Consider the following 20,363-nt stretch of genomic DNA (forward strand, 5'->3'; position numbering starts at 1 on the left):
AAAATAGCCTTTATTACTGATTAACCTGTAACAAATATACATTAGATTTATTTCAATTTTCGGTATCAGTTTGCCTCCCAATGCCAATAAATATTACTTATATATAAATTTTTCGCTTTCGACGTACTTGAATGTTATTTTTTGCAGAATAGTAGTTAAGTACGCAGTTTATCATGATTTAATAAGGTATTCAATATGGAGTAATTGACTTTTCTGTAACGCACCTTACGTAGCATAATCGTGAGTATTTATGAACCAGTGTGTAGTTAATGACCTCAATTGATCGTCTTTGGATTATCTAGGTAGACTGCTTTTATACAGTTACGTTGTATTGTATTGTGGGTTAAATAAAACAGATGTTATTTAAATGAAGTAATTTTATTTTTAAGGAATTCACAATGTCAAGTCCCGGTTGGCATACAGTAATACAAATTAATATTTTAAAAAGTTGTCATATGCAAAATAACTCGCCAACAAGTCGTTTGGTATTATATGTTGTAAACATCACAACTAAAATTATAATTTTATTGTTAATCTTGGCGTAAACTTCAGACGTCTATGTGATAAATAAGGCCCTACAACTTTATAAACTAATTTCGATTATTAATTCCATCACAACATTCAATTAATACGTCAATCTCAATTCTAATTATTCAGATCTAGATCAATTTTTTTCATTAATCAATATCCAAATTATTAAAATAGTTGCATGTATTTTCCGTTCTTATTTTAATGGGATACAATAAACATATATAATTGTTTAATAAACATAATTCCGTCTTATAAGCTTCCGATAGAAGTTTTATTTGAAAAGACCGATTAATAAATCCCAATAAAATACATATTAATTTATGAAGTTACCAAGTACATTCAGCCGAACCAATGTAACAATTAACATTAAATCTCTTCCATATCATAACAACCTATTAAATGCACGTTTTTACAGCCAGTGGCCCAAAAATGAATACCAGTCATGTACACCATATCAAATCCTTCCACAGGTGATTAATTTTAGTTCAAATTGAACGGTAGTTATAAAAAACCTCATTGCACTTACCAAATTGTTTTAATTATGACAAGTATTTACTTATAACACAACTTGTTCAGGTCTAAATTTGTCGAGCTCAGCTTATTTGTATAATGTAGGAAATGAGGGTACACAACAATTGCATTCAAAAATTAGATAGTAAATATGATTTAAAAAATAATTTCACTTCTACATGATGAGTATTTACAAAGTTATTTAAATACTGTAGACAATTTTCTATACTACAGCAACGGCATTAGATATCCAATTGTCAGTATATACGCGAAAGCTAAGACCTAGAGGGTGACGTCATAAAAAAAACAGGCTCAATATTACCGCACTTAGTTACCACAGCCATAACAATATTATAGATTATTGAATTTTCAACGATTTGTATTGAGTAGGCATTCAAGAAATTGAGAATAGGAACTATATTAGCCATTTTGGGCCACTGCTTTACCATTATTCTAATATAATATATTTGCTTGTGAAATGTTACATTTATATTATGTATCAATTAAAAACCAGTTAGAAGGAATAAATTATATTCAGTTCTCAGTCCTAATTCTCACGGAGTGCTGTTATCTTGAAACTCTTATTTATAATTAAAATTATACGAATATAATTAAACTGACGCCTAAATAAGGTTCAAGAAACTGTAGTACCTAGATTCTCAAGTTCAAGCTTCAAGGTCAAAAAATTTGGTAACGGTTGAGTTGACAGCTATTTTAATCAAACTATTTTGTTGACTTTGCATATGATTCAAAGTGGAAACTGCGCCATTACTCCTGCAATTAACTCTTTGCAGGTAGCTTATTATTATATAAAACTTATTTTTCTGTTTAACTAAACACTTGTTAATTGTGAAATTGTGCTTAAGTTATTATGCAAAGGCTGATCCAGTTTAGTAAAAACAGAAATAAATCTAAGTTTCATTAATTAGGTTCTTAATTATTTAAATCCTTTACACCTACATAAATGTAACAAATCAATTTGCAAAGTCTAAGGATTACGACTTATTGGCTGTGAAACACTAAGCACAGAGTGCTGTTGATAGAAAGCTATTAAATTTTGATATATTTAATGTACAGTGAGCACGGATGAACTTCCCCTTCAATACTCATCCTCTTCTGGTGGGTGAGGGTTGTCACCATCCATATCCTCGGGGGGTGCAAATCCGTCCTGAAAGATTTTAATTGAAAAATGCAAAGAAATAATGTAAACTCTATACAGCTACCCCAAAGGAGCTCCATATATTCTAACATTATAAATGGTTGTTGTTGTATGTAAAGAAACAATTGTATAGACAAAAAGGCAAACCGACCAAGTTTCCATAGACATAACATTTACTACTAACAAAACACACAAGCAGAAACACACAATATAGTAATAAAAGAAGAAAAAAAAACTGTTTTTTTTTTAATAAAAAGGTATGTTTTAAGTATGTAATGGATGTGTGATGTGGTTATCATTGAGCCTGGCATTATGCTGAGGAGCAGTGTTCCACAGTGCTGGTCATTCTACCAGAGGCCACAGCAGCTAGTTTGCGCCTCAGTCGCAAAAAATAATAAGAATATAATAATACTTATATTCTTATTAAGCTTAGTAGAAAAAATAATAATAGTAGTAAAAGTTAGCAAAGCAATGAAATCTTGTGTTAAAGTGAATAATAAAATGAAATAAAAATAAGAATAATTGTTAAGAAGTAGATAAATAAATATTTTTGGGCAAATTAAAAACTATATTTTGTGAGATTTTAGTTGGGTCAGTTTTCAATAAATGTAAGTTTACACTGTATATCCTGACACATAACCAAATCTAAATTTAAAGTTTAAGTTAAAGTTTCTATACAAGCAATTGTAAGCAAAGCATATTGGTGTACAGCCAGATTTCAATCCCTTGATATTAGGGATGTGAGATGCACTAGACAAACACTGCGTGATATAGATGGTATTCATATTTTATTTTGCTTTAAATTACCCATGCTTTGAATTTTTCTTATATCACAAACAAGACACAGTTAGCATCCATTTTATACAATTACTTATGTAATGCTAACCTCAGTTGCATATAAAATCTCCAAAATTTGTTTTACAAGGTCAACATTGGGCTGTCCTCCCATTTCTTGACAAATTAATTCAACTTCCCTCAGTTTACCAAAGTAAAAATCTCGCTCTTTCTCAAGACCTTCCAATGATGCTTTCAGCTCATTTACCTGAAAAAAAAAACAAAAATAATTGTTGCAAGTAGTAATAATTATTTCGAGGATTAGTTTCAAATCTTTTTGCTGGATTAAATATTTTTTAAGAGTGAAAAATTTACAAAATATGAAATGCACCAAGACCGCATACGGCATACTAGAATATTTTCATGAAGACCTTCACGTACAAAAACCACCCATCATTCTTGTTTAAAATGTTATTTAATTACCTGAAGATTGAGTTCTTCAATAACCCTGGAGTCACCCTTTGCATTTTGATTTAGCCTTAAATTGGATGGAGGCGATCGGATTGCAGTGTTGTTCGCTTTCACAACTAATGGAAATTTCAGGACATTATTATCATTGAAAACAAAGCTTATAATATATTAATAATTTTAAAAAATTTTCAGTGTTAGAGTAAAAAGCTATTAAATAAATACAAATTAATTATTATAACTTGAGTTACAAATAAACAATGTAAAGGTTAAAGAGGACATAGGAAAATGGAATTAAGGTAAATGAACTGATGGCAATAAATAATAGTTCAACAAACATATAAGAAAACAAGGAATGGATTTTTCTTAACCCTACAGATGATATAAGTAAAATATAGATAGAATAAATAGATAAAAATCAATCTAAAAATATACTGTTATCAGCAATATGAAAAATCAAACTGTAAAGAAAAGAAATAGTACTGGATTGGGGTCTAGCGGCGACTTTAGCAATGGGCGCAGCCGGCTTCTTTACAGACGGCATCTGTCGGGGCGCCGCGCCCGCCGATCCGTGCCCCATTGGCAGCCCTTCACGCTGCGCCATCGCGTCATATGGCGAGCCACTGTAGTTGGCATCGTAAAATTTCTTGAACCATTGCAAGAACTCAAAGTTATCTTGGAATCGACCCTTCACCAGTCTGTCAATGGGTACTATCTACAAAATAAAAATTCAAAGTAAAAGGAATTGGACTTGAAATGTTGGGAACTTTGGTGGGCATTGATATGCATGTGAAAAACCTAGATGCATTTATATTGACCAATGTTAAGGAGAATTATGTGGAGTACAAAATGCATCTAAGCGAATAGTTGAGGAGAGCTATTGATGCGTACTGCCCGATTGGTGCGGAGGAGCCACTCTGCGAGTGCGTGGTGGTGGGGGTGCGGCACTACAGAGTGGAAGGCCACTGTCACATGCTCCTGCCCCAATCGTTATACCGCCACGAGCTTCAAACGCATCATATTCTCTTCCATCATAGTTAGCATCAAAAAACTTTTTAAACCACTGTAAAAACTCAAAATTGTCTTGAAATCTCCCCTTAATCAGCTTATCCACTGGTATTACCTATAACATTTTAAAATTTGCAGCTTATAAAATAACATATTCCTTTAGTGTCACAACTTTGACTTGTCCTTCAATTCCCACCTATAGAAATCATTAAGGTATATTATTTATATTTTACTAATAATTTTAAATACAATAAAAACATTTTTTTCATTCAATATCAACATTATTGGTAATATATTTTTATCATTCATTAAAATAAAATGAAAAAGTGATAAATATTTACCTTGTCAACAGACATTTTTTTGAAAGCTGCTTGCAATATTTTAAAGTTCTGTATATATTCGTGTTCTAAGTTAGTCTTAAACTTAATGCGTTTCATGGGTACACTGCCAGGAAATAACATATCCATAAATTGGCAATATGCAGCCCCAGTACAAAGTTCCTCGATTTTGCAAAAATTCGACTGCAGAGCATCATTCACCCACGCCAACATATCATGACGCGATAAATTTTCCGATGTAACATTGGTTGAATACACATTTACTGCCATTGTGCTAGTTAGTTCTGTACTAAAATCGGAAGAAACCATACTGTTACTATTTAATTACAGATCATCAGCTATGCCCAATGTGCTTGAACACCGGCTGCTTGCTCACAAAAAAGAAAGTCGATCTATAAATAGGTCGGGAAAATTTTAAGGGCTAGATGACATTATATGAAAGCATTTTATAAATTGTATTAACTGAACATTATATCAGCACATAGGGAATTAGTAGCAAGGATATAATTTATTTTTTACGGAGTCATTTTATCTAACGGCGGATGTAATGACAGTAGGCGACTCATCAAAATTGCACTACTTTAACAAAAATCATTGATGCTTTTCTAATTCATAGTCAATAAAACGCTTACCTGTATTGGTTTTATTTCGATAATGTTGCTTTAATATGTATAATCAACAATTTTATCAATTTATTAAAACGTTTATTTTCTTCAATGTTTTAACCAAAAAGCTTTTTAATCCCGTTCTAACTTCTATGTCGATTGTCGCGTTCACTACAGTAAGTACACAGACTAAAGACTTTAGCATAAAGATTAAATATATTTTATGACTCCACAGTCCTACGACATTACTAAATACACTGTGATTCACTAATGTGAATTATGAAGTGTTCATATTTGCACACATCATGTATATTATTACTGTGTTACAATAAAAATTAGTGCCTGCTTTATGTAGCTTCAACATAATTAGAAATATTAATAAAACATTTTCTATCTGAACTTATGACACTGGCATAAGTCTAACGTGATGTATGACATTGAGTCGTTACTTGACATTGACAGTCGTCACTACACTTTGATGGCTTTTTGCTTGGCAATTGGCATTATTTGCGCTGAACGCGCGAAATCACTCATCACTGACTACTGATTAGGAGTCTATACTAATTTTATTTAATAAATATTTACATAAACAATGACGGAAAACTGTAATCTTGAAATGAATTATTTTAAGCCACAGTCCAAACGCAAGCGATTGTGTCTCACCGTTCACGCGTATTTAAATGTTAATGTCTAATACGCGAAATAATTCAGTAAAATATCTTTTTAATTTTTGAAATTAATTAAATCATCATTTTAATTCTATATTTCAGTGGTACTGTATACCCGTTAATAAAAACGAATTTGTTATATTTTTAAAATGGTTCAAGAAAATGAAAGTGTATCGGAAAGTAATCCGAATATAAATGATTTAAGTGAAGTCACCAGCAAGCCTTATAGAGTGACAATGGAATTTCCTCTTTTTTTTACAATATTGTCTGTGTCACTCTCTGGTAAGTCTTTTATCTGAAATTAATTGCATTTTAAAAAGTTTTTGTATCTCAGTTAAGATAAGATTTATTTTATTTTTAATTAATCTACTTGTGCTGTAAGTTAGTTCTGGTGTAGCCAAAACTAAATCATAAAATTTGTTTTAGGTGCAGCAATAAGCAATATATTATTATATCGAACATGTTTGCACTCATGTAGGCATAATGAAACTGAGTGTCAAGTATTTTTATCCCCTGTAAAGAACAATGGATCTCAGGAATTAGAGGAAGAGGTACAGAAATATGCAGCCTTTGTATCTATGGTTAGAACAATAATAGAGTCCCTAGCTCCAGCACTATTATCTTTGTTTCTTGGGGTATGGTCTGACACATATGGGAGAAAACCATTAGTTGTTTGGCCGCTACTAGGTATGCTTTTTACATTTATTATATTAAAGCTGTTTAAAAATATAGTATGATCTAATACTACAAAGGAGTCTTAAATAGTAAAATTTAATGAATGTTAAATATAAACAAATGTGTGATGCTGATTACTTCATTGTTAATCAAATGCTTGTGAATGTAGATGTTGCAGCCAACTAGCTTAATTTGCTGTCCAATTAACAGTCTAGCCATTTAACTAAACAACGCCGTTTAACTAACGGCCTGAAATATATTCTAAAGGATAATTTATTAACAATTAAATTGATTCATAAAACGGCTGTTAATTTAACAGCTACTTTAGCTGTTGTTTTTTTTTTAATTAAGTTGGCTGCATACATATACATACATACAATAGCTAATAGTATAATTTTTATAGATTGCATTCTGTGTGATTTATATTGTGAATTTAGTAGTAAAAACAAAGACGTTATTAAATAATCTACTAACAAAACAGCCGCATACATGCTGCTGTTCTGTACTAAGTTCACAATGTAAATCACACAGAATGCAACAAGTAGTCAGAATGTTCATAAAATAGGTTTATATTGTGTCATGCTAACTAATACTGTATTACAGGCTTAAATAAAACTACAAATTATGTAAAGTTTTATTGCTTTTCAATCATAGTAGTCAGTGTGAGATTACCTTTCTATAGAACATATAAATGGTTTTAGGTATGTCGATTAGTAGCGGATTGACTGTCATATACAGTATGATGGACAATCTTGGGCCGTGGTGGTTCATAGCCACAGTCATTCCCATGTCACTGTCTGGAGGATTTACATCGTTATTCACTGGCGCATTTTGTTATTTGAGCGATGTCACATCCAAAGAAAATCGGTCACTTAGGTAATTAGTTTAGGAAGAAATACTAAAAAAAAGTGTTAAATTAATCTATCGCACTTGCAGTACATGAAATCTTCATACTACGTAAATTATATAGGTATTATTTGTCATAGTGTATTTATTTTTTAGGATGACAATAGTAGAGGCATCAGTTTCCGCAGGCAGTGTTATAGGTTCCCTAGCGAGCTCGTACCTACTAAGAGCAGTGGGAAATGTGTATTTACTGTTGATTACGGCCTTCCTCTGTGTAATCGCCTATGTATTCACGAACTGCTGTCTCGACGAATCATTGCCGGGTGCTCGAAAGGTATAATTAAGACCGTATACAACAGGGATCGATTTAAAAAGTTTAGTAGCATACTATCTGCCTCGCGAATTCCGTTTCGCATTAATGCCTAGTCTACCTTCTTAGTAGATAACAACATGGAACATTTTGCTATGCTACCCCAGAGACTGTTCGGTTTTCCGGAATGAAAACTTTTTAGGTTTTTTGTAATTTTTCTCCATATAAACCTAAAAAATAGGGGTTGATAGTAGAGGGTAGAAAGAAATATGTATGTATTTTTTTATCTTATCATAAATATTTTTTTTGGGGTGGACACCCCTTACACTTGGTGGTTTTATAGATAGATAGTAGCCGATTCTAAGACTTACTCAATATGCATAACAAAAATCATAAGAATCGGTTAAGCCGTCTCGGACAAGTGTGGGAATAAACATTGACACGAGAGACTGACGCGAGAATTTTTTCACGTGTTTAGTTCGTATCAAAAAAAATTAACACGAACTGTATGAAAATTGTATGATTGTGTTAGACAAATAAGACTCTAAATATTGGTAATTTTTCGTTTATGAAAAATATTAATCGCATGGTCAAGATTCAGACAGAACATGATTGCCTCTTCTAGACTTAAAAAATAATATAATCGTAGCGTCACGATAATAACGATCACGTAAATAGCGCCGTTTAAAGAACTAAAACTTTTCAGGGTGGCATTAAATCTATATTGGACTTCACATTAATAAAGGAAATGATAGCTGAATGTTTTAAAAATCGTGAAAATTACACCAGAGCACAATTATTGCTGCTCACTGTTGCAAATAGTTTGTCTATATTTATAATGTATGGAACTATGAGTTTGGGCTATTTGTACACACGACAGAAATTGCACTGGGCTATACAACAGTATACAATATATTCGGCGGCGCATACGACTATTGCCTTCTTTGGATCCTTCTTTGGTGTTGTTTTCATACAAAAGATATTCAAAGTGTCGGACTTGGCGTTTTCGATGATCGCCTTTATATCGTCAGCAGCCGAATATATTATCAAAGCTTTTGCATTCACGACGTGGCATATGTACTTAGGTAAGTGATTTTGTTGTTTAAAAAAAAATAATCGAAAAAAGGTAAGCCGTTAAAGTGATAACAATAATAGCAAAATTATATGTTAATTTAAAAAAAAATATCCGATCTCACACAAATATAGTTTTTCTATAAGCGATAATCGTAAATATTATATTTAATATTGGTTAGCTACAAGATCGAAATTGCCTAAAATATATTTATTTCTTCTAATGACTAATGTATATAATTTTCCAAGGTCAGTCTAACGAAATTATATAAAACCTGTTTCCTCTCTAAATAAGAAAACGCGAATCAATTCTGACATTTTTAAAGTGCAAAGTATAATTTAGTAATCAGATTTCTTTTTGTAATTGCCTTTTTTAATTTAATTTTTCTATGTCTAATCTATAAAATATATGTTAAATCCTCAATTCTATTATATCCGTTTGGTTATTAGTTCGGATTTACCAAATTGTTCTGAAATCAAAGACGCGAATCAAGTTGTCAAGTTGATATCGAAGATTTAAAGAATTGAACGCGAGTGTTGTCAGTTCTATGATTCCAAACTTTTAAACAAAAGAAATTACCAGGAGCATACCAATTCTTAAAAGGCTGTTTTTCCCGTGTTCTGACGCGTTTCTCAATTTAAAAAAAAATAACCGGTTTTCCGAGTGTCCTTTTCTGAAACGTTTTAAAAATATGTTCATTGCACAATAATTGAAATATTTTGAACTACTTTTAAAAAGCTGCATTGAGATAAAGACACTCAATTTTGATTCTATTTTAAGAACCGTATTCGTTTCCTTAAAATCAAGGAAAACTTTGTTAACTAGTCAATATTTGAGATTAAGAAAAAAACAAATTAAAAGAGAAATAGTTTCTGTATTAAAATTATATCATTTATTAAACAATGCGAAACGAACAAATACCTCGCATTGGGTTGTTTCAAAAAGGTTCCTGAGGTTGTGCACTCAACTTCCGGCTGTGCACCAATGGATTTTTTTATCTGTATGCGCGACTGCTCTTGCTCGTGAAATGTCGGTTTTCTTACTTCCAAAAATCGAAAGACGAAAAAGATGTCGCACATCTTCATCACCTAACTAACAGTGTGCCCCATGTTCTAAATAAAAAAATATCAGTCTATATTTCGCCAGTATTATGATTATTCGAAGTTTTTGTCCATATTAAATCTACCTATCCATAATTTTCGTAAATTATTTGTTTGAAGTATTTTTATATATAGATAAATTATCCAACATCAATTGGCTTGGTTTAATACTTTAAATAGAGTCATGTTTTTTTAAGTATTACCATGAACTATCAAATTGTTCTCCTTTGCAATTCCAAAAGTTAAGTTCTGATAAAATTTTATATTTTGCTGTATGTGATGATTACGTTAGAGTCTTTAAAGCAATCAAGAGTTATGTTGGGATATTCTATTCCCTGGAACAAATTCCTTGCCTCATAACATTTGCAGAATGCATTATTTTTATATCCAGGTGAGCTTTAAAGTTGTGTCAACTCGCGTCAATCCTTGAGTCACTCACTGACTCACTGTCAAGCAATAAGTCAACTTAATTTGTCCTCTAATTAGAGTTTTAATTATAATTTAAGATCCAGAAATCGTGGGCGATTCAACGGGTTTTATGAAACCATTAAATGGGTAAACGAGACAATTAGCGAACTTTTGAAACCAATCTATTTTTTATTTCAGCTGCCGGAATATCGTTGTTCCGGGATTTATCATCGCCACTAATCCGTTCTATGATAACAAAGATACTGCCACCCCAGGATATAGCTAAAGTGTTTGCGCTGATGTGTGCGATTGAGGGAGTGGCACCGCTGATATCACCAGCTGTGTATAATTCGTTATACGCATATACCATATCAACCTTCCCTGGAGCCTTTTATATATTGTGCACAGCTATTACTGGAATCTGTGTGACATTTTTGGGGTAAGTTTTTGTATGTAATTATTATTTTGATTACGATGATGTTAGATTGTTTTGTTTTGTTGCGAAAGATGTCCCCAACGTTGCGAAATATTGTCTTATTTTTCATCGCAAAACCAGTATACAGATTAATGTAATAATAATTTTTATTTCGAAAAATCGGCATACAAAACATTAGTATACATTGGAGTTTCGATGCAAGCCGCTAGGTGGCAAAAAGTCGAACTAAATTAAAATAATAATCAACAGGCTAGGCAAGTAATCGAACGTCAACGATCCAAGTCATTTGCCTAGCGGTTTGATCAACTGGCTGATCGTCTTTCAGGCCGCTAGTTAAACGGCGCTGTTTAGTTAAGAGGCTAGGCTGTTGATTGAACAGCCAATTAAGCTAGTTGGCTGCGATTATGTATAATAATAATGTCAACACAGAAAACAAAATTATTTATATTTTCGCTCAGGGCTACATTCGCTATACTTTTATTAGTATTAGATAAGAAAAACTACAAAGAAATATAAATAACTAAAGAAGTTTCTTTTTAAAGATTTGTTCATGCGAGTACTACCCATAATTCTCTTACAGTAATTTATTAATTATTAAGATATTGATCGCAATAAGCTAGTCTCTCTATATTTGCTTAAAACAACGATCGTATATACGTACGTAAGCGTACACGATCCATAAAGTCTTTTGGCGAGCACGTGTTAAAAATTTTCGACATCATCATTCATTTATGTCTATTTATATCTCGTCCTTTGTTTTATTTTTAACCGAGGTTGACGACATTTCTTACGAATTTGTGTATTTATAGATGGCAGTCGGAAGTTGCCACGTTATAGTATTTCCTGTTTCAATACTTATTAAATTTATTGACCTCAGTTTAAAAGGGCATTAATTATTAACCTGTTTCCTCGGGAAAAGGGCCGCAAGTAGAACTTAATCACTAGTTAAATAAGAATTAAACCCTAAGGGCCTGTTTCATAATGTATTCAAGGATTCGCAAACCTAACCGATATGCAAACAAAATTTTACGAAAATCGGTCGAACCATTTCGAAGGAGTTTAATTACAAACACCGTGACACGATAATTTTATATATTAGATATATTTCCGTTTAAACTGTTATAAGCACGTTACATAATATTTCTAGAGATGTTCAATGAAATAAAACAATGAACTATGTAAGGCCTCTGCCAATGTCTAGTAATTAAATCGGTTAAGTAAGAATTCTTCAAGAGCAATATATATAATGCGATAAGTGTACTGGAATGGTCATAACCGTGACTAATCTTACCTCTAAACCAGTTTTCTGTATGATACATATTCATATAACGCCGAGATATCTTTAATATATAGTTTTAATTATTTGTAGCATGAACGTACGTTTCTCATCAATGTGGTTGTCACTTCACGGCATTGTACCTACATGTTTATTTATTTATTAATTTATATATAATATATATGACATCACAAGTTAACACACATACACATCAACTACATTTGAACATAAGAAATATATCAAACGAAAAGCTAAACAAACAACCAAAAAAAAAACAAAAATTATAACAAAAAATTAAAAATTAACAATAACTAAAAATAAAAGATAAAAAATAATAATAACAGGAACAAACAAACAAAAGTGAAAGCTTAAACTGTCTGCCTTTGTGCGCATTTTCCACTCGATCATCATCGGAGGCGTCAGGCACGCATGCTGTTTGTCAGACATCTGAGATCAAGGCCACCGAGGACCACTGATTTTTTAAAATATTTTTATCCCACGTTATGACTATGAGGCTTTCTGAATGGACTATCTACATAACTAATAAAACGATGTTTTAAATCAAAACTAGTCTTGGAGATAACCCCTATCAATAAACATTTTTGTTCAGCTTTAGTAGTTATTATTAAATTAATAGCAACTATGAGTCGCCAATTTATTGAAGGGTACATTCTTTACTGTTTATAGTAAAACGCAGCTGTAACAGAATGCTTGAACGATTAGTGAAGTGAAATTTAAGGTACCACAGCTGACTGAGCTAAAGATACCACACCTATTGATCTATCATTTTATAACGTTATTGAACGTATAAAAATATTATAAAACATGCAATTTTCTGAATTATCTTGAAGCGAACATAGGTCATTGATAGTATAATCATAATTTTGCTCTTTGATATTTTAAACGTTTTATTTATTGTGTCATCTTTGTTGAATAGATTCTAAAAATTCGGAATAATATGCCATATTTTTTTATGGTACTATATACAAGGATTGGTCCTATTTTAAATGATATCTGTAAATGAAAATTATTATGGTTGAAATCCAGGGACTTTTGGCCATGTAACAAATATGCAGTTGAAGGTGGAATGTGAGCGTAGTCTCGGAGCCTCTCTAACGAGGCCTTGTAGGTCTACCGACATGATTTTAGTCGGTATTGTTTACGCAGTCTCTGAATAGCAGAGATTCTGGCGTGTCGCGTCCAATGTTCCCCTGCCACTTTCGAGGGGATACACAATGTATTTCCATCTCGGATATCAAAAAATGCGAGCTTCATGCCTTTTTTTTATTGTATCGTTATTGCTGTTCCTTCAGATCAGGAACGGATACCAAAAGTACACCAACTGGGTGTCTGTATGCTTGGTCATACGACTTTTAATCTATACTATAATATTATAAAGAGGAAAGATTTCTAAGTATGTTTGTAACGAATTGACTCTCAAAGTACTGGACCGATTTTAAAAATTATTTCAACATTTGAATGCTACATTATCACTGATAAGAGCAAGAATAAAGATAAAGATTCTTAATCTCTGTGAATAATAAAACACGTGCGAAGCCGGGACGGGCCAGAAGTTGAATAAATTAATAATTTGTATAAATCATTGTTTCAGAATCGTGCAATACTTAAGGTGGAAGTCGACGAATATTACGTATCAAAACTTGACAAACGAGTAACTTTAATCGATTTAAAATTACTTGACTTAATTTAAATTTTGATTTGTTTTTTTGTGGAGATTTCTTGAAATTTAAAGCGAAATTTTGGTAATGCATAATACAGAATCCGTATAATGAAATCGATTATTGTTTATACACAGCTTTTTGTTTATAACGTGAATAAAAAAAAATGAAATACGATCTCAATTTGTGTAAAGTTTGTAATGTTACGTTCGCCTTTTATCGTATTACAGGTAATATAGTTTTTAAGGTAACAATTTTTTTAGTTCATATGAATCATGTTTAGTTTCGGTTACAAATTCACAAATCAATGGATAAGGATTTAAATTTTGTTATTCACTTTGGACAGCTATAATAGCGACTTAAAATGCGTTAATTGACATTCATTTATGCGAAGTTATTAGCACAAGGTCTGACATAGCAAGCTGTTTGCGTATTTTCTACGAGACATTTGTTAATGAAGACTCATTGGTCAGAACGATATTAAACTGCTATGTATTAATATAACCTCTGAAACATCCAATAGGGATACAAATAATACGACGTCATTGCTATGGATATTGAAAACTACGTTCACATGTCGCAGTAAAGTAGTTAAATCAGACAGTTAATTGAATCTCGAGACAATTAATTAAAGATCGATATTCAATCAAGTCGCTAAAGTTCCGTCAGACAAGTGACTGAACGAAACCATTTACAATATAGCAAAGCACGGAATTTCCAAGCTCTCAGTTTTTCACGATCACTACGAAATAATCATGGCGCAGTCGACAACATGTTTACAATTTCCCACAAGAACACAATGTGAAACAAAAAACACTCACACAACAAGTCAACGTTTGCCAAAAGAAATACTCTAAAAGTAAACAGCTGTTGTCGTGACCGCCATCTTGTTAAATATTATTAATAAACACGCTGGCCTTCGGTCAGACAGATAGTTTAACGTTTTCGACGCTAATTTATTAAAATCAAAATGCAAGCCACTTGATTGAATATCGATGTTTAATTAAATGTCTAGAGATTCAATTAACTCTCTGATTAAACTACTGCGACATAGACAAAAACGTCGGGATCAGTAAAGCGGTTGCTGTTGTTCCCTATTTGAATGTGGGCTCACGGGACAAGAGGATCATCTGATGTTAAGTCATATTGGAAGAAGACTCGCAGTTCGTTGCCGTTTAAAAATTGGTAAGCTCTTGAAGAAGCCAAGTCGAATTGGTTCGGAAGTTGTGGACAGCTGGTTCCACATAGTTGTGCGCGGCTAACAACGCTTAGTACTGGAATGACGGATGTCAATGTCATTCGGGTGGCATTTCGTATTCTGCTTCGACATCCGATGATGCAACATTCATTGTATTTACCTAAGTACTTAACATTGTTTAGTACCAAGATGTAAATTGTCATTAAAGTGTCAATTTATGATAGTTTCAGATTTTGGTGAGATCAACTCACTGTGTCTGGTTTCTGGAATTTTATATTTACGATACGATAGTGTAACATTGCAAGGTTAATGACCGATAAATTAATGTGTATGCGAAATGTCTCAAAGTTACCAATGTTCTAGTTATGACCAGTGATGTTTAACATATATTTTAATAGGAATTATTGTAATTTGAAATGCCTTAAAACTTATCTAATACTACTATATATACTTATTATCAAATTTATATCACAAAAAAAATGAATCGATTTTGATGAAACTTAAAGTTGGAATATTAAAATTGGCAACGTGATTTTCAAAGAAACAAGCTTACTTATGACGTCTATAACACGATAAAAATATGATAAATTATACTCAAATATCGAATTCCAACCATATCACATATACTATATAGACTTCTTATTTGAAGTCGGTGTGAATTATTTAATATATACGGCGTATAATTTTACATTGAAATTTACAATAATTTTAACTAGACTATTTTTTTAAATATAAGAATATCGGTGCTTTTCATATTTGTGATTTTTTACCAATAAAATATGATTTTATCTATTCGCTTATTATTTCATACGATAGCTTTGTGGATTGGGCGTTCTGTTTAACCCTGAGATCGTGCCATTTTACCTTAATTGGAAGCCAACGGCAGCTTGAACTCCAGGCCACCTTGATGGCTGGAAATATTCCACAGTCCGTTTCACAAGGCATTTTTTTGCGAACTATCAAACTGTGGAATCGACTACCGGCGGGGGTCTTCCCTGAAAGATACCTCCAACAATTCAAAATTCAAGCGTTCTCTCTTAAAGGCTGGCAAAGCACTCACTAAAAATAGGTGTCTATGGGCTGCGATGACTGCCTTTTTGGGTGTCCCGCAGGCTCTTTTGCCCCCCTATTATATAAAAAAAGCCCGCCGTTTAACTCTCATACACATATATAGAGTCCTTATTTTATTAATATATACCTAATTTTTGTTTCTATTTTTTTTCGTTGCTTTAAGCGCTTCCCTGTAGGTAAATACAAATAAATCATAATGTATTTTACTTATTACTGAATACCGAAAAATAAATCGCAAAGTATCGTGTGTATCGTGATGGGTGGACTAAGGACATTGTTTTTATTTTGTAATCCTTGTTTTATGAAGAAAAAAATAGTTTTATTTATTACTTAGGTTTTTATTCCGAACAGTCTTTATTTATTACCCAAATGTCGAAAATATTACTAAAAAGGTTGGCTAAACGAAGTTTGCAGGGATAGGTTTCAAATAATAATATAAAGCTACGTTAGTAACACAAAAATAAAAAGTGCAAGGATTTCCTACAACAACTTTAACGTTAACCTGATGTGCCACAACTATTCTGGTTAAAAAGGACAGGAGGAGAAAGGAGTTCTATTGCCGTCGTCAATATCTTTTTTTGCTTCTGCATAACACTTGCTCGTGATCTTCATTCATCCTGTGGAAACCAGCATCGACATTTATCAGGCTCAGAAAGATTATGAAAATGATATATAAAATTCTCGTGTCCTCTGATAAGACTTGAAAGTTAAATTTTTTATTTTTTCGTTACTTGCCATTAAACCATTAAATTTCAACAAACCATTAATTTTCAAAAAATTTAGTTTAGGTACATAATGTTTGAGAGTATTTTAAACCTTATGGCTAATTAAAGAGCTAACCTCATCGGCCTTCATACTCCGAGCCATATTATACCGAAAGCAGATTTAATTATAAGAAAACGAACGTATACACTTGTAGCACGGTACGGGACACATCTAATTAATTAATTTAAGAACGTTTAATGTCGTGAACTCGTTCTCTGTACTTTACACAAATTTATTTAAAACATCAGCTATTAATGGATAATTACTAGGGAAACTAGCACTTGCCACTGGTCACAGAACTCTATCGAAGCTTTCAAGCGGAAGATGATTTAATGGCCCGTAGGACTGTAACGTGAGCGACGGCGAGAGATACTAAAATTGAATAATAATAATAATACATATAACCTTTTATTCAAATCGACTTAGATACGTACATAAACAAAGATCTTAAATTATACATACAGTAGACAAAGGCCTCCTCCAATCTTTTCCATTCATATCTCTCTTGGGCCACTCTGTTCCAGATCACTCCTGCTACTTGTCGTCTTCTACGTCCCATCTTTTTTGTCTCCCTCTACGCCTTTTGCCTTCCTTGGGGTACCATCGTGTCACAATTTAGGTAATCCATTTGTCTTTTCCTCTTATTATGTAACCATCCCATCTCCTTTTAAATTGAAAATAACAAAAATTGAATATGACATCATAATTAATTTAATTGCTTTTAATTATAATAAGACATTTGCATTCTAGATTGATACGGCTGATTGCGGGTTTTTTAAATTAATCTTTCATAATATTATAAACATACACATTGTATGTACAGTGTACACATTACCACTTTCAAATAAAAAAATTGTTTATTAATTACTAGCGGACCCGATAGTCGTTGTCCTGAATGATATTTCTAGGGATTAGGATATTAAACAAAGTATAAAAGTAACTGCTGCAGCGCCATCTTCCGGGCTGATTTGTGAATCTTTACCATCCAGGGCTCCATTCAAGCGCATACAAAAAATCCTTCAAAACGGTCCGGTCGTTTAAGAACACATTGACATACACACGTACAGTATAATTAATAATTATATGAAAATATAAGCTATCCCATCTTTTAAGAAAGGTCTAACTGCACACAGGGTGCAAATTTTATTGAAATCGGTTAAGTAGTTTCGGTTTAGTTTATTTATGTATATTAAGATTTATCACAATTCAAATAATATTATAAATTTATTAAAAAAGCTGTTTGTCAAGATATTTAATTAATTCATGGTTAAAACGTGTATATCCAAATTTAAAACTAGGAGTGATTTTCGAATAACTTCTTAAGAATCTAAAAGTATTGGCAGTGCTGTCTGATAAGCAACATATGTCAGTCGCTATGTACCCAGCAGCTGAAGATGACCTCTCAGACTCAACAATGGTTGGCACCAGCGTGAGTCGGCTATTATAATTAAAGTGTAAAAAGCTACATCGTGCTTCCTCATACTCATAAAGATTAATCTCTTTTATTCATGTCTGTAATCTATATTTTCTTACAAAAAGCACATGAAGAACTGCTCTCAGAGTCTCTTCTTATTCCTCTTCAAGAGTCGTGTCGGTTTTTATAGAAGCAACACGTAAACTCCTCTGCAATCATTGATAAAGGCAATTTATCTTAGTTGCCTATCATGACGCTGTTAATGAGATTAACACGCGGCGTTTAAAAAAAAATTCCCTACGGGCTACGATAGATATATTTTTTAGGCAAGTTTAGTCGCCGATGACTTTAAATAAGTCAACATTACGATTGCATATATTCGACGCATAGAGAGAATTCTCGCTTCGGAATTAATCTCGAGAAATAACATGAGATCTCGCGGGATCGGGATTGCATTCCCTACCTACCAGTAGATAGTAGGATACGTATTAATATCAAGAAGAAAATAAGTAGGAAGATGTAGAATAGGCTTAGTTTAAACGGCTTAAATAAATCTGTTCTAAGCGTTACGTTAAGATCCGGAAGGTTTTTCTTTTCCAAACCTCATTATAGGTAATGATCTTAATACATCTTAGGTCACCAAGGCAAATTCCAAGTCAGTTTTATTGTTATCTGTACGTAATCTCGAACGAACGTATTTTTCCTGAGTAATACAAGAATCGTTTAATATGTTTTTATTTGTTTAACCGGAAGTGTATATTCGTAATTTAAAAAACAACCAATGAATATCGCGAATAAGGTATGTTTAAATATTGTTTGTTATTATATTTTGATTTCGCTATTTTTATGCAATTAATAAAAGTTATCGCCGCTTAATGGTTGATATCGTTTTTTTAAAATGTATACGAATCCGTATCAGTTTTAAATTTATAACTTCCGTCGGAGGGAGTAAAAACAAAAATGTCGTGAAACAGTCCTTTTATTAAGTTTATAAGTTTTAGTAGTCCTTTTTTATGGACGAACCAACGCATTAAACCTGTCAGAAGAGTAGATAATTATTGTCATTTATTACGAGGATATAATTAATTGTTTTTTTATTGTATGGTATTTAGGATTGATACCTAATTTAAAAAAATCAGCGTTTGAAACTCGTAACTATCTGTTAGTAAAGTTTAAATTGGAACACATACTTGTTTACTAACATACATATTTGTAATTTATTTTAAATTCGTTACAACAATTGCTACTTAAACTAGAAATTTTGGTTAAACATTCTGAACGAACGTTATAAAATTTATACGCATATTATAAAAACTAAATAAGTGTTGCAATCTTTTCACTATTGTATTCTTACAATTCTTTTTGTCAAATAGTTTTACACTGTGATGAAAATAGTCAGATGAGTACTTTAGGTATAATAACGCAATTCGCTTAATTGAAAAAAGAATGGGAAATGGGAGCAGCTATAGCTGGCTATGCCGCGAGGTTGAGGATCCTAGACGGGCCATTGTTTCACGAAAATGTGTAGCTGCAAGAGAGTGGCTGGTATCATGATGTGGTAGCATCAGCCAGAATTCTAGGATAGAGTACAATACTCGGAAAATTTTTTTGTATGGCCGGGATATATTGCCAAATATTTTTTTGTATGTCCGATGAATGTTTAGTGTCCCTCTATAGCCGGAACGATCGCCTTGCAATCGAAAGTACTGCAATATTTCTCAGCTATATTATTGCTATCTCGCATTACCACCTAACTGCGTCCCTTTTTCACGATACGTGAAAAAATGATCCGTTTTGGACCCCTTTCAGAGATGCACAAATTACGCGTGCATAGCACACTTAATACTATTGCGGCAAAGACTGACTAAAAGATTTCTTATGAAATGGTTTAAGTAAATGTATTCTTCTCTCTTACCGAGTTGTAAAGTATAAATTGTTGGTTAATTGTTAATGGAAGAAAATAAGGTTAAAATAAATAAAGACCATGAAGTGGAACTGGCTAGAGATCCCTGACCAGGTCAAGGCCTCAATAATGATAATGATGACGTAACT

General features: G+C 32.4%; 2 protein-coding genes across 4 annotated transcripts; one reads left to right on the top strand and one right to left on the bottom strand.

Moving 5' to 3' along the window:
• Positions 1–359: 359 nt before the first annotated feature.
• LOC110991506 (microtubule-associated protein RP/EB family member 1) lies at positions 360–5,558 on the bottom strand. Of its 2 annotated transcripts, none has more exons than XM_022256881.2 (6): positions 5,421–5,558; positions 4,792–5,077; positions 3,926–4,157; positions 3,458–3,561; positions 3,087–3,242; positions 360–2,209 (listed from the first exon to the last, which is right to left on the bottom strand). In XM_022256881.2, the coding sequence occupies exons 2-6, from the start codon at positions 5,056–5,058 to the stop codon at positions 2,141–2,143; spliced, it is 828 nt and encodes a 275-aa protein (XP_022112573.1). In that variant the 5' UTR covers positions 5,059–5,077; positions 5,421–5,558; the 3' UTR covers positions 360–2,140. The 2 variants fall into 2 exon arrangements, with proteins under 2 accessions (XP_022112573.1, XP_022112579.1); XM_022256887.2 differs by lacking the exon at positions 3,926–4,157 and adding an exon at positions 4,334–4,565.
• Positions 5,559–5,907: 349 nt separating this feature from the next.
• LOC110991686 (proton-coupled folate transporter) lies at positions 5,908–14,203 on the top strand. Of its 2 annotated transcripts, XM_045634584.1 has the most exons (8): positions 5,908–6,075; positions 6,164–6,343; positions 6,488–6,748; positions 7,438–7,612; positions 7,739–7,916; positions 8,599–8,977; positions 10,671–10,911; positions 13,797–14,203. In XM_045634584.1, exons 2-8 carry the CDS (start codon positions 6,211–6,213, stop codon positions 13,858–13,860), a joined length of 1,431 nt encoding a protein of 476 aa, XP_045490540.1. In that variant the 5' UTR covers positions 5,908–6,075; positions 6,164–6,210; the 3' UTR covers positions 13,861–14,203. The 2 variants fall into 2 exon arrangements, with proteins under 2 accessions (XP_045490540.1, XP_022112845.2); XM_022257153.2 differs by having other exon boundaries at positions 5,908–6,343.
• The last annotated feature ends 6,160 nt before the right edge of the window (positions 14,204–20,363 follow it).

Source organism: Pieris rapae, chromosome 3 (assembly GCF_905147795.1).
Source record: "Pieris rapae chromosome 3, ilPieRapa1.1, whole genome shotgun sequence".
NCBI classification, from domain to species: Eukaryota; Metazoa; Arthropoda; class Insecta; order Lepidoptera; family Pieridae; genus Pieris; species Pieris rapae.